Here is a 13,708-nt window from a genome sequence, read left to right on the forward strand (position 1 = left end):
GCATGTCTGTAGTGTAGGGTCTCAGTCTGCAGAGTTTGGGGACCCCTCCCTTGATGTGCTGTTCTCTGGGAGCTCCTCAGCTGATCTATGGACTACAGAGCCAACAGGCCCTCCTTGGGGGGTGTCTGCTGGGTAACCAGGAGCTCTGCTTGGCCAAACCCCTTGCCTGTCATCTCCTCCTGCTCCTGGGCACCGTGGGGCTGGGTCTGAGCCCAGGGGTGAGCAAAAGGAACCTCTTCCTGCAGCTCACCCCTGGCAGTAACAGGGCCTGTTTGGGGCTGGTGTTGGCCAGTCTGGGCCCTTCCCTGCAGTCCACGCTCTGTGTTTTCCCCCTGCTGTCCCACAGCAGAGTGCTGGGGGTGCCCCAGAGCCATGGGCTCACACAGCACCTGCAATAACATGTTTTTCCCAGCTCTGAGGGAAGGCAGGCGGGCACAGAGCCACTGGCAGCCACTTCAGTCGCTGCTGTATCTGGTGGCAAACGCCCCCTTCACGCCATCTGCATCCTCCTTTCCCAGCACCGTGAGATTAAACCCTGTTTTCTCTTTGTAAATATTGGCAGGGCCGGGGCAGCCTCCCTGAATGAAAACAATGGTGGGGAGGCCAGTTCCCAGCATGTGCAGGGCCTGGCACAGCCTCTGCTCACCCACCTCCTGCCCCAGCTCCCTGGGGGTGGGCAGCTGGGTCCCCAGCGTGGACACAAGCTTATCCCATATCCCAGTCCTTCATCTGGCTGGATCCCAAAGGACTTTGTGAGCAGGAGCCTAGGCTCTGGAGGCAGCTGGGGGTGCTCAGCCCCTGGGGGCTGCTGCCACTCTTCCCAACACAGCTGAACATTATTTGGGGGGAGCGGGTTGGTGGATGTGCTGCAGTACCACAACTGTAGGGATGGGACAAGGAGTACAGATTGAAAGGGGGCAAATTTAGGTTAGATATCGGGGGGATATTTTTTACTGTGAAGATGGTGAGGCCCTGTTACAGGTTGCTCAGGGAGTCTGTGGATGCCCCAACCCTGGCAGTGTTGGATAAGGCCTTGAGCAGCTTGGTCTAGTGGGAGCTGTCCCTGGCAGGAAGGGTTGGGACAAGATGATCTTTAAGGTCCCTTTCAACTCCTTACCATTCATTCTATGATTCTGTGGAAGAGGGAGAAACGTGTGTTGGAGAGGTTCAGTGTCACTGTGACAGAATAAAGGGCTGGGATCTCACTACACAGAAATGATGGTAAAATATATCCAGCTTGGAGAAATGTAATTTTGGCTGTTCATGTCCCCCCTCAGCCTTGCACACCATACTGGGGTAGTTGCCTTTCTCTGACTTTTGGACCAGAGGGCAATCTCCTCTCCTGGCTGTGGTATTCCCAGGTGGCTGGGGCAGGGGGTCTGCAACTGGCTGAGTTGGAGGGAGGGAGGGAAAGGGGCACTTTGCTCTCAACAGCCAGCAGGAGCTGAGCGTGGCTGGATGTAAATTCAATCAAAGAGATGGACTGTAATTGAATCAGAGAGGGGCTGCAGGGCAGGGGTAGGTGAGCTGCCGTCTGTCACCAGCAAGGGGATATGAGATGTCCTTGGAATTGCTTTCAGCCTCGCTCCAGGGGAATCACAGGAGCTCTGCAGGGCTGGGAATGTGCAGTTGTTGCAACATCAGTGTGGGCACTGCGCTCCTTGCAGCTGCACTGATGGATTTTGGGTTCTGCTCAGCTCTTGCTTCCTTTCAGTTCTGGCCCCAAGCGCCGTGAAATGCCAGCCTGGATTCCCATCCCAGCATGTGGGTACCCATCCTCTCCTCTGAAAGTGGGAACAACTGGACACCTTCCTAGGGATGAGTGGGTAGCACAGTGGTGCAGCCTGGGGAACTGCTGGCATGGGAGTGGGAGAGACTGGGACATCTGGGATGGGAAGGAGCCCCGTGACACTCCAGGGTTGCTCAGAGCATCACTACCACCCAGGATCTGGGGGGCGAGGGGGAGCCCCACTGCCCTGTGTCCCTGAATCCCAAACCTCTCTTCATTCTGAATGTGCTCAGGAATTTTCATGCATTTGCAGTGTTTAAGCCTGTTTCTGCTGTAGGAATTGATGTGGTGATGTCCAGGCATAATAAAGCCCAAACCTTGTCTTTCATGGAAGTCTCCTTGGAGGGGCAAAGGGCAGAACCAGAGATCCCTTTCCCTGGAGGTGGCGTGGGAGCTTGGTTTATTTACCACTTCAGAAGAGATTTTGGATTAAACATGAATGACTTCTCATCCAATGCAAACAGTGATTTAAATGGTGTGACTAAAGAGCATTTCCCCTTTTGGCTGTGTTGTGTCTCTGGAGTCACAAAGCTGCAGGTTCTCTCAGACCTTTCTGGGAAAAAAACAGGCTGTTGGGGACCTGCCCTTCTGGAAGGAAATTCTAGGGGGAAAGGAAAAGGCCTTTTTCATGCCCCTTACTGAAAGACACTTTTTTCTTTCTTTGCAGTCTGTCCTAAAGTCCTGCTTTTGGTTTTGTTTTTTTTTTTTTTCTTTTCCCACCTGGCCACAGAAGGAGAAGATTCAGCCTTGGGCATTTCTGGACCCTTCCTAAAGCAAAACCTGCAAAATCCCAGCAGGCAACAGATGTTACTAATGCTTAATTTTTAGCATGAAAGAGAAGCAGTTTGAGGGCTGGAAGACAGCTGCTGAGAGAACTTGGTCAGAAAGTTCCTTAAATGAGTGAGATTTGGCCCAAAGAAAACCTGTCCAAGAGGAACAAGCCTGTATCAAAAAGGACACGTGCAGGGAAGGGGCTGTGGCACAAGAGAAGGTGGGCTCAGCTGGGATGATCTCCCATCATTTCTTGTCATTCCTTCCTTGCTCACAGAGAGTGTGTGACCAGAGCTTCATCCCCAAATCCACCCTGAAGTGTGCACTAAGTGAGGAGCAGGATGGGGAGGCTGCTCTGGAGCCTCCCTGAGCTCAGTCTTTCCTCCCTGCCCCACCCAGCCCAAAGGCTCTTGTTCTCATCAGTTCATGCTCCGGTGCCTCACTTATGTTTGCATATGGCAAAGAGCAATTTCCACTCTCTAAATTAGCTTAATAGACACTCAGGTGGCACAGGGTGCAGAGCTGCTGGTGCTGTGCCCGTGCTGTACCACTGCACTCCTGCCCTGAAGGCAGGGTCAGCTCCCCTGCACCATCCAGCCCTTCTCCCTCTCTCTGGAGGAGATGCCACTGGGAGCTGATTTCCCTCTGTTTTGCTCTCTCTGCCCGGAGCACAGGACACGGTGTGAGCTCTCCTGTTAGACCCACGCTCCTCTGATGTGCTGTGTGGGGAACAAGGAGTTTGCAAACACAGCCAGGGCCTGCGACACACAGCTAATGACCTTCTCCCTGCCTGTGTTTCCTTTACGTCAGAAGTCGGAGTGCTTATTAAGTTTGGAGGCTTACTCCCAGGAGCAGAAGAAGAGGATCTGCTGGTGTCTGGCTGAGAACATCACCAAGCAGCAACATCCGGCATCAGCTCCTACGGAGAGCAAGGTAAGAGAGCCGGGCGGGAGCTGGAAAACCTGCTCGGAGCGTCGGGGGCTCGGCCTGCGCGGGGGCTTTGCTCTGGTGGTGCTCCAGCCAGGAGGGCACTGCTGGAGGCTGTTTGTTTGCCAGGTGAGGAGTGAGTTTGTGTTCAGGCGCTGCTGTGTCTGCAGCTTCCTGCCCTGCTCGGGGGAGCAGTTATTACATTTGCATCCTCTGGCTGGGGCCGGGCTGACACCTCCCAGCATCTCTATTTGCACAGCTGAGCCCGTGCAGCCCAGTGTCCAGCCTTCCCCCAGAGCTCGGCTCTGGGGCAGGACTGGGAGCAGAGGGAGAGGCTCAAACTGTGATCTCTGGGCCCTGATTAAAGGCCGAGGTCATGGGAGTAGCAGTGCAGAGATTTGCCCCTTCTGTGCCCTCGGACGGGCTCAGGCGTTTGGTCTGGATCCCACAGGTGGCCCCAAAGCACAGAGATCATTTGGTAGGTGCTGTTTTTTGTACCTAGCAAGGCAGCCTCAGCACTTTTCCCACACTGAAGAGCTTCAGCTTGGCTCAAGAGCGCTGTCTCAGCAGCTCTGACAGATGGATGTGTGTTGGAGGGGTTTGAAGCACTGTCAGGCACGCCTGCCCTGCATGGCTGTCCTTAACACCCCTGTCTGCCTGGCTTTGGGGCTGGGGCTGCCACCATGGAGCTCTCTGGGACAGGGGCAACTTCTGCTGGAGTCATCTCGTCCCCTGGGGGTCAGGTTTGGATTGTTGGTGGGCGATCCGTTGCTCTGGCAGAAGAGAAACACACTGTGCTGAGTGTTTGAAGAGCTCTGGGTGAGGCAGATGGGGGTAAAACCCCCGGATCCCTGCCTTGGCTGGTGTGTGGTGGAGGAGCAGCCCCTGCCCCACGTCACGGTGTGGGTGCAGCGTGGGCTGGGTGGCCCCGAGGAGGTGACTCGGGAGGTGACTCGCTCTCGGTACCCGCGGGCGCAGCAGGAGCCGGGGGCAGGGTGACGTGGCTTTTACTCTGCAGCCTCCAAACTGGGTCAGCACAAACATCTCCGCAGGAGACAGAGCCTCCGGATTCCTTTTCCTGCACGTTTCAGGAGGATTAAAATAGCAACAGCTCCCAGAGCCTGAGAACAGCGTTACCAGCCAAAGCTCCCGCACCGCCAACGGCCCCGGGCGGCTGATTCAGACTGACACGGCTCTGCTCCGCTCCTCCTTTCCTGTGCTGCATCCTGCTGGCACAGCACCGTGCCCGGGCAGGGGGTCCCTGTTGGCTTGGCATGGGGGGCACCATGTGATGGGGCTGCTCTCAGGCCTTGGCCTGGCTCTGTGCTCGGCTGTGTGTGATCCAGCCACGGGCTGGGGATCATGTGCAGGGACATGTTCCAATCTGAGCATCTTAAAGACATCCTGCTGCTCTCCATCATGACAGGTGTTCTGGGACCATTTGGGCTTTCAGGTGATGGTGCTGTTTGCCCTCCCCATCCCAGACTCTGTTCATGGCAGGGTGTGAGGCTGTGGCTCAGAGCAAAGCCCTGGAGTGTCTGCTCCTTGAATTGTAGGAGCCTGGCTGCTGGACAGGTGAAAAAATACTCTAGAAGGCATGACAAACCTTTTCAAGGCTTTTCTGTGCCTCAGTAGGCAAGAGGGTGTTCCTTGGGTGCTGTGGAGAGCCAGGGTGGGCCTTTCAATGCTGTGACAAAGGGATTTTATCTTAACTTGCCAAAGCTGATGGAAATCCCACTGGTGGGGTCCATGGCCAGAAGGGAGAAAAGGAGCATGAGAGCAACCACCAGGCACTTCACTGACTTCATAGCACCAAATCCCATCCCAGCAAGGTGTAAAGTGCTCACGATGCAATTTTAAAGCAAATCTGATGTGAAATGCAGGAAGGAGCAGCGTGCATGGGGCTGCAGCTCCTGAGGGGACAATGAAGGTTGTCAGAGCAGGGTGGGCACACAGGGCAGGAGCCTGAGCTGCAGCTGGGGCTGTGCCCAGGCTGCACCACAGCTGGTTTGTAAGGGCAGACCCCTCAGGGGGTGCCAGTGCAGCGGGAGGCAGGAACTGGGATAATCGGTTTCTTCTTGCAACTGATCCATCCGTTTGCTTACAAGTCATTTGATACTGGGGCTATTTAGGGGAAAAACCCAGTGTCTGTGCTCTGTGAACAAATTAAGCTGGAAACATCAGCCTTGACAGGGATCTGATTTGCAAAGCCTTCAAAACTGCTCCAGCTCAGCAAGGGGCAGCTCATCTCACTGTGGCCGAGGGGATGTGGGCTGTGCTGTGCGATGTGAGTGAAGGGCTGGCACAGCCCCTGTGCCAGGCAGAGATGTGCCATGTGCCAGCTGTGCACTGGAGCCAGAGAAAGGGACACTGTCTGAGCAGACAGCTGCTCCTCAGGAGCCCCCGTGGCTGCCGCACCAGTGTGTGAGCTGGGAACAGCTCTCGCTTCAACCTGCTCAGAAATCAGATCAACTGGGGCTTTGGGATGGTACCTCTTGTTTTTCAATTCCCCCCTGAGCCCTGCCTGGGTAGGGCAGCACAGGAAGGTCCCTGTGGCTCAGGGACATGGCTCTGCAGAGCTGTCAGTGCCTCTGGCAGTGTCTCCTGGGAGGATGGTGTCAAGCCTGGAGGATGATCCCTGTTATGGAGTCTGTGTTGGCACTGCTGCTTTCAGAGCAGCTGGTTTTGGAGCAGAGTGCCAGTTTCTGGGAGGCACGAGCACATGGTGCATGTAGCATCTGCTTCTGGAGATGTAGAAGGAGAAAGCCATGAGGGATATAGCTGTGTTCCCACTGAGCTTTTTCTGCCAGAGTCAGTGCAGAGGAGCTCCGGGGATAACTGTGGCTGTCAGTGAGGTCTGGATCTCTATCCCTGGTGTCCAGGATGTGGTGGAAGTGAGGTTCCAGTGGCTTCTCTGCTGCCACTATAAGACTTGAATGAATTTCCCTGAGCTGCAACCCCATCCTGTCAGTGACAGCAGGTCCCAGGAGTTGTTCTGTGGATCTTTTATCCATCAGCAGGGCAGGGCCTTCCCCCCTCTCACCCTCAGGTCTGTGTCTGCCCCAGGATGCTGCTCCCTGTCCTGTGCCTGTGCTGAGCAAGCACCTGGAAAACACATTCCCAGGGTGACACAGCTCGGCAAGAAACGTTCCCAAACGTGGATGTGTGGAGCCTGGAGCTGGGCTGGGGCTGTGAGGAACCACAGCCATGGCAATGTGATTATGGCAGAGCAGCTTTCTGCATTAACTGAGTTAGTGAGGCGGCCTCCCTGGGCCGGGTGACGACTGTCTGGTTCACCCTCCATCCCTGCACTGGGCCTGCTCCTAGACCAGATTGCTTTAACATGACTGAAGAGAGGGCAAACTGCAGGGCAGGGGCAAGGGCAAGGCACAGGGGTTGGAGCTGCTCCAGCTGCTTTGGCTACGAGGGAAAAGGTTTAGCGGCAGGACCCCCTGCATGTAACGGACCTGCTGCCACCATCTGATTCTCACTGCTTGTTTCTTTGTGTCTTCCACACTCAGAACGGCTGATTACTCTTCCTTCTGACTCCGTGACCTGAGATTACCTCGGAGATGATGGCTGGCTGTGTCTGAGAGATGCAGATTATCCTTAAGCTAAATAATTACGGACACTCGGTGGTGTGGACTTTGGGAGTCCAGGACGGGTGCTCCCCTTGTTTCCCGAGGGAGGTGGTGGATGCTCAGCACTTTCCAAAGCCCGGCTGCCGTCCCTCTCCCGTGGCTGCTGACGGTGTGAGCAGGCGTGGACCGACCCTGCGCCCCGGCCCTTCCTGGCAGCGCTGGCTCCGGTGCTGGGAATGAGCCGCCGGTGGGATGCGTGGCCGGGGGGGACCGGCCGGCCCCTTGCTGGCCGTGCCTCTGCTCAGGAAGGGCAGGGCTGTTTCTCTCACTATTTACAACGTGCTTGACAAGTGCGAGTAAATGAGCTGTCAGCAAAAGCAAACCGTGTAATCGAGGGGTGATTGAAAGCAGGGCCGGCGGGAGGGGCGGGAGGGGCAGCCGTGCCCCCGGGCACCTGCACCGTGGGGACTGTCCAGGGGCGGTGACCCCTCTCCTGTCCCATGCCCTGCCTCCTCTTCCTGGCCCTGAGCACCCCCGTGTGCCCCATCCCGCTCTGCCCCCGTGTCCCTCTGCAGCCCCTGTTCCCTGGCACCTCCCTGCTTCGGTAACACCCACTTTCTGCACACTCCAGACCTTCCTTTGGATGGTGGCCATGTACACACTTGAGCTGGCACAGCAGGGGCTACTGGCATGGGGGTGACTGTGACAAGCCCTTGGGGACAAGGTGCTTGTGACGAGGTTGGGGACAGGTGGGGTGAATGTCCCTCTCTCTGAGCAGGGTGCTCCACTCAGTTCAGTGTAGCCAGAGTGTGACTGACTGGCTGTTTGATGGGGAAGGAGGGGAGGATTTTGTACCTTCCTATTTTATTTTCGGCCCAAAGTCTTTCCATTTTGGACTGGGAACCTGCTGCCCTGTCTGTGCTAGCTCTGTTCCAGGGGGTTCACCTGCTGCACATAGCCAAAGGTGCAGGAAACCTGGATCTTCACCAGAGCCTGCTTTCCTTCCACGGTGCCAACACCAGAGGTTGAGCAGGGCTGGGCATGTCACAGCAGCACCTGGAGGGCCAACCAGCCCCCTGTCCTGTCCCAGCACCTCGTTTGTACTGTCAGGGTGCTCAAATCGGGGAGAAAACCTTCAGGTTGATTCTGCCCCAATAAGAGTTTAAGCATGAACTGGTGAGACTGAAAGTCAGGTCACAAAAATAAACCAAAACACAGCCCAGCTCTTGCCCTGGGCTGGAAAAACTCAGTACCAAGGACAGCCAAAGGCTGCTCCAGTAATGCCATGAATTTGGGAAGCTGTGGGACCAGAGGTGCTCTTCCTCTGTGAGTCAGACTCCAGCTCAACTCTGTCCACTGAAATATCTGGAGGAAACTGTCCCTGCCAGAGACCTCTGCACAAAGAGAATCCTTGAATCCATGGTAGCAACCTCTATGCACAGTTGACACATGGATCTCCCCCTCAGCACCTGGCAGGCCAAGGGAAGGACAATGTGCTGACTTTAATTAAGCAGGGACAGGAGTTGCAGAGGTAGCAGTGGGTGTGAAGCAGCTGCAAACATGACAGAAGTAGATGCAGTTTGAGGTACCCAAGATCAATCCATCCTGAGCCATATTCTTGCTGGGTTTGTAGCCCTCTTTCATGGGAACAAACCTCACATGCTACCAGGGCACAGAAGGCTGGGAGGGGGGGTGTGATACATTTCCCTGTGAGGCTTCAAAGCCCATTTGTCCTTTATGAATTTAAGGACCCTCCCCCTGCATAACCTGTTTATGCCCCACAGTGCAGGTGACCCCCAAGACTGAGGGATCCTGGGGATGACCTTCCACCTCATCATTCCCTCCTTGCACAGAATCCCAGACTGATTTGTGTCAGAATGGATCTTAAAGATCCTCCCTCCCTGGGCAGGGACACCTTCCACTTATCCCAAATTGCTCCAAGCCCAGTCCAGCCTGGCCTTGGACACTTCCAGGGATGGGGCAACCACAGCTTCTCTGGACAACCTGTGCCAGGGCCTCCCCACCCTCACAGGGAAGAATTCCTTCCTAGTATCTGATCTAAACCTGCCTTCCTTCAACTTCAGGCCATTCCCCCTTGTCCTGTCACTCCAGGTCTTTGTCCAAAGTCCCTCTCCATCTCTCTTGGAGCCCTTCTATATACTGGAAGGAGCTCTGAGGTCTCCCCAGAGCCTTCTCTTCTCCAGGCTGAGCAGTTGCACATCAGTCACTTCCAGCCCTGAGCACAAGGACACGGCCCAAAGCCCCAGGGGGCTGGGATGTGCCTGGCCACTCCTGTGGGACTGGATGGGATGCTGGGCTGGGGTACTGCTCTGTTGATCGTCTCCCCATCACCAAACCCTGGCTCCTTTGCTCTCACTGTCCAGCCCTGCCAGCTCTGGGTGCCTGGAGGTGCTGGGGGCTCCCAGCCCAGGGGAGCCACTCCCTCGGCCCCAAAGGCGCTGGCTCACGGTCCCTGCGGTAGCCGAACGTGTGCCGGGAGTGATGGGGTGGGGAGCAGATGGGCCACCCGAGAGCCACAGCTCTCGCTTCATTTGTTCGTTTGCTTAGCTGGGCTCCGGAGCCATCAGGAGAGCGGACCCCTCCCCTCCGGCAAACAGCGGCTCCTGTTTCTCCGGGAGATGTTCTCCCAGCTGCAGCCAGGGGCACCACTGATCCCGCACCCTCCCTGAGCAGGAGGGCTCGGGGAGTCAGCGGGGACACGAGCAGCCGCCAACACTCCCATCATGGCCGGAGGCATTTTAAAACCCTGGAAGGTCTGTTCCTGTGAATCCCCAAAGGGCTGGGGAGAGAGGCAGCGCCGGCAGGAGCGGCGCCGGCAGCCGGGGAGGCTGAGCCGTGTGAGATCATTTGCACGGGGTGGTCAAAGGCACAGACTAAGTGCTTTGAGCCAGCGCTGCTGTGATTTAATGAAGGTACTGGAAGTGCTTTGGCGCAGTGCTGCTGGCTGAGTACTCCTCTCCTGTACCCACCAACTCCTCTTTGGGGGAGCTGCCCCTGCTCTTCCCTTCCAGCCTGGTGGGGGGCTGTGAGCGTGTGGTTGGGCAGACTGGGGTGTAAAGTGCAAGTTACTCCTTGCAAAAGTTACTCCAGCCCTGATATCTTTGCAAATTCAAAGGATCTATTCGAAATGTCAGGGGGCTTTGGGTGACGATGCCCAGAGTGGTGTGGAACTGGAAGGCACAGGTTCCTCCTGCCCTCAGGGCATCCTTTGTGAGTCTTGGTGTCCTGTCCTGGAATGAGCAACTTCCTGACAGAGCAGCAGGACGAGGCTTGCCAGCACCATTGCAGGAGGGCTCCAGAGCCACCAGTGTTGGTTTTGGTGCCATTTGGGATTCCTCTGTCCTGTGTGTGGCTCTGGCCCTGTTGGAGCCAGTTGCAGCAGAGCTGCTCTGCCAGGTCCCCTCCTCTCAGTGGATGTTTCCTTCCAGCGATCTCTGCTGGCAGCAGGAACAGCTTCCAGTGCCAACCTCGTGGTCCTGTGTAAGTGGTGTTGGGATGAGTCCTTCCCAATGGCTCCGCAGTGGCTGAATGCATCATCTCATGCTCCAGCTGTCACCTCCCTCACCCTGCCCAGGGGACAGTGCTCTGCCCCTGCTGATTGTGCTGTGGGGAGATTCCCTGGCTGAGCAGCACCAAGTCACCATGTCAGGGAAAGGATGCTGAGGGTGTGGGCTGAATGCCAATGGCAGGATCTGCTGCTTCCTGCCCCTTCCCCACCCCTCCGCTTTTTTTGCTGCCAGGGATATTTATGGCCCAGACATCATCTCACCAGCTCTGGTCCCACCGCGCTCGCCCAGCGGCACAGGGTGCCCGGGTCGATGAGGCTGCAGGCAGGAGCTGGTGCCCAGCCTGGGAGCTGTGTCACCATGATGGACACAGTGTGGTGACTCTGGGCAGGTTTGGGTGGTGGCTGCTTCACTCCTGACTGAGAGGGACCAGGGAACCCTGGGCTGGGGGTGCTCTGAGTCTCAGGGACAGCTGGGCACCCACAGTGTGGTGACATCCCATGTCCCACAGACCTGCAGCCAGTCAGGTGGCCTCAGGGAGGAATTAGGCACAAACCCCAGCAGGCCCAGCTCCCTTCACCAGTGCAGGCAGGATAGGTGCTGAGCACAGCCCTGGGGTGGCCATGTCATGTCTCTGCAGTGCATGATGACATTGTATAGCTGAGCTCAGCTTTATATCCAGTGACAGCAGGTGAAAGAGCTTCTACCTTTCCTGTGCCACTGTAACTGTGAGGAAAAGGAGGCACATTTCCTCTGCTCCATCCCAGGAGCATTCAGGAGGCTGCAACTAGCTGGGAGCAGGGGGGTATGTGTGCCTGAAGTCCGTGCTGGAGGAGGGCTGAGCACAGCTTGTCACTGTGGCAGTGAGGACCCATCAGTGAACGGTGGCCATGGGGCAGATAACCACCACCTCCTCTGTGAGAGTGGCTGTGCACACCCCTCACTGTGCACACCCCTCATTGTGCACACCCCTCATTGTGCACACACCTCTCACTGTGCACATACCCCTCACTGTGCACACCCCTCATTGTGCACACACCTCTCACTGTGCACATACCCCTCACTGTGCACACCCCTCACTGTGCACACCCCTCACTGTGCACACCTCACTGTGCACACCTCACTGTGCACACACCTCTCACTGTGTACACCCCTCACTGTGCACACCCCTCATTATGCACATACCCCTCACTGTGCACACACCTCTCACTGTGTACCCCTCACTGTGCACATCCCTCACTGTGCACACCCCTCACTGTGCACAGACCTCTCACTGTGCACACCCCTCACTGCACACCCCTCGCTGCCCTCTCTCCCTGTAGCCATCAGGACAACTTGCCTGTCTTGGCCAATAAAGTGTAATCCCAGGAGGAGAAATGCCCAGGGAAGGCAGTTGGGTCCCCAGCCCGGTGTGTGTGGGGGTGTCATGAGAGGGCACTGGCCCTGGTGGGAGAAGAGGAGGGGCAGATGATCGGGGGGGGGGCTGTCCCCTGGATGGAGACCATACACCACCCTGCCCATTTATCCTCCCTGTCACTGCCCATCAGGGCTGAGCTGCTCACAGGGGTTGTGGTGCAGAGGGCAGAGCGCCCCACTGCAGAGCATCTTCTGCTTCAGAGCTGTCCCTTTGCCACAGAAATCGGTTTGGGAAAAAAACCACCTGCGAACTTGCAGCAGAGTTTCATTGAACAGAAGCACCGGCACCGATCTGCGCTCGGTGTTGCTCGGGGGCACAGGGCAGGAGCAAGGGAGCTGTGACAGCTCTCAGGGTGATGTATGGCTCTTCCCCGAGGCAGAGCGGCCGTCCACTGCCATCAGCAGGTAATAGTTACCTCCAGGGAGTGCTGGCAGAACTGTAAATAGCACGAGGGGCACGAGGGAGCCGTGTCTGGGAGAGGCTGGGGCGGCTTCAGCTGCTGCTTGACACGGACATTAATAACGGCGGGGGCAGAGCCAGCACTGCGCCAGCATCCACCGAGCCGGCGCTGCGGGCACATGGCGGGGCCGGGGCTGCCGGGGGAGCTGCTGCTCGCTTGGCCCGCGCTGCTGGGATGCAACTGAGAGCCTGCGTTTGGTAGGTTTTGCTTTCAGAGGCTGCAGCCCGAGGGCTGGACCCTTTGCTGGGCAGGATCTGCGCACGGGTTGAGGAAGCGGCGTCGGGAGCGCTGATGTCCTTTCCTTGTAGATCCAAGGCGTCTGCTCTGCTCCCTGCGCTGTTCCCCCTGAGCTGGGCTGGTCCCTGCTCTCTCCTGGGGAACCTGTGGCTCCTGCCCAGTTTATTTGCTACCGGGCTGGGACTGAAGGGTGAGGAACGAGCATCTAGGGGGAGCGAGGTGCCTTTGTAGCGACGGGGATTTTTTGAGGTTCCTGTTCAAATTTGAGGTGTGCCATTGGCATCGTCTGGCTCTTGCTGTGGGGTCAGGATTGCAATGTGCTGGCAATGTGGGCTTTCTGCTCCGGGACTTTGACAGCCCTTTGGATACCCTCTGTGCCCTGGCACTGGGGACCAACCAGCAAATCCAGCCCTTACCCCTGAAATCGGAGCCATGTGCTTGGAGCCTCGGCGGGGATGGAGGGCACCGGGCAGGGCATGGGTTGGGGTTTGGAGCTGGGACTGCTGGGCCAGCTGTGGTTCGGGGCCGGCAGCCGGTGCTGAGGTGGTCTCACGGCTCTGGTAACTCGGCGTGGGGAGGGCTGGCCCGGGGCTGTTGGCTGAGCCCCTCCGCGGGCGCTTACACCGAACTGCGGGGTGCGGGGTTCACCTGCGGACGGGGCTCCCTCCCCCGCATCCTGCCGGGCTGCTGCCCTCGCCTAAGCGTCGGCTCCTGCTTCCCACCGTGTTTGGGGGAGGGAGCGGCTCCGGGAGGGGCTCAGAGCAGCGCCGGGGGTGGGCGATGCCCCGGGCAGAGCCCCGAGCACGGCGACCCGCTGGGGATGGAGGGCTGAGAATGGGGTCAGTGCAGGCTGCTGGCACGGGATCATTCCTCCCTCGGGGAGGCCTTTGCCTGCCAGGGCTCTGAGGCAGCTCAAGGCCAGGGTTTTTGGGGTGGTCTCCCATTGGAGCCGCACATCCCTCCCGGCTGCCCTGCCCCAGGCACTGTCGGGTCCTGCTC

The 13,708-nt window shown here is 57.6% G+C and overlaps 1 protein-coding gene across 1 annotated transcript in view; it reads left to right on the top strand.

Moving 5' to 3' along the window:
* The window catches only part of RGS3 (regulator of G protein signaling 3), a 93,720-nt gene that overhangs the window by 64,199 nt on the left and 15,813 nt on the right, over positions 1 to 13,708 (top strand). The window contains 1 exon segment of the mRNA XM_032708502.1: positions 3,371 to 3,493. Coding sequence (XP_032564393.1) covers positions 3,371 to 3,493 — 123 coding nt within the window.

Source organism: Chiroxiphia lanceolata, chromosome 21, assembly GCF_009829145.1.
Source record: "Chiroxiphia lanceolata isolate bChiLan1 chromosome 21, bChiLan1.pri, whole genome shotgun sequence".
NCBI lineage: Eukaryota > Metazoa > Chordata > Aves > Passeriformes > Pipridae > Chiroxiphia > Chiroxiphia lanceolata.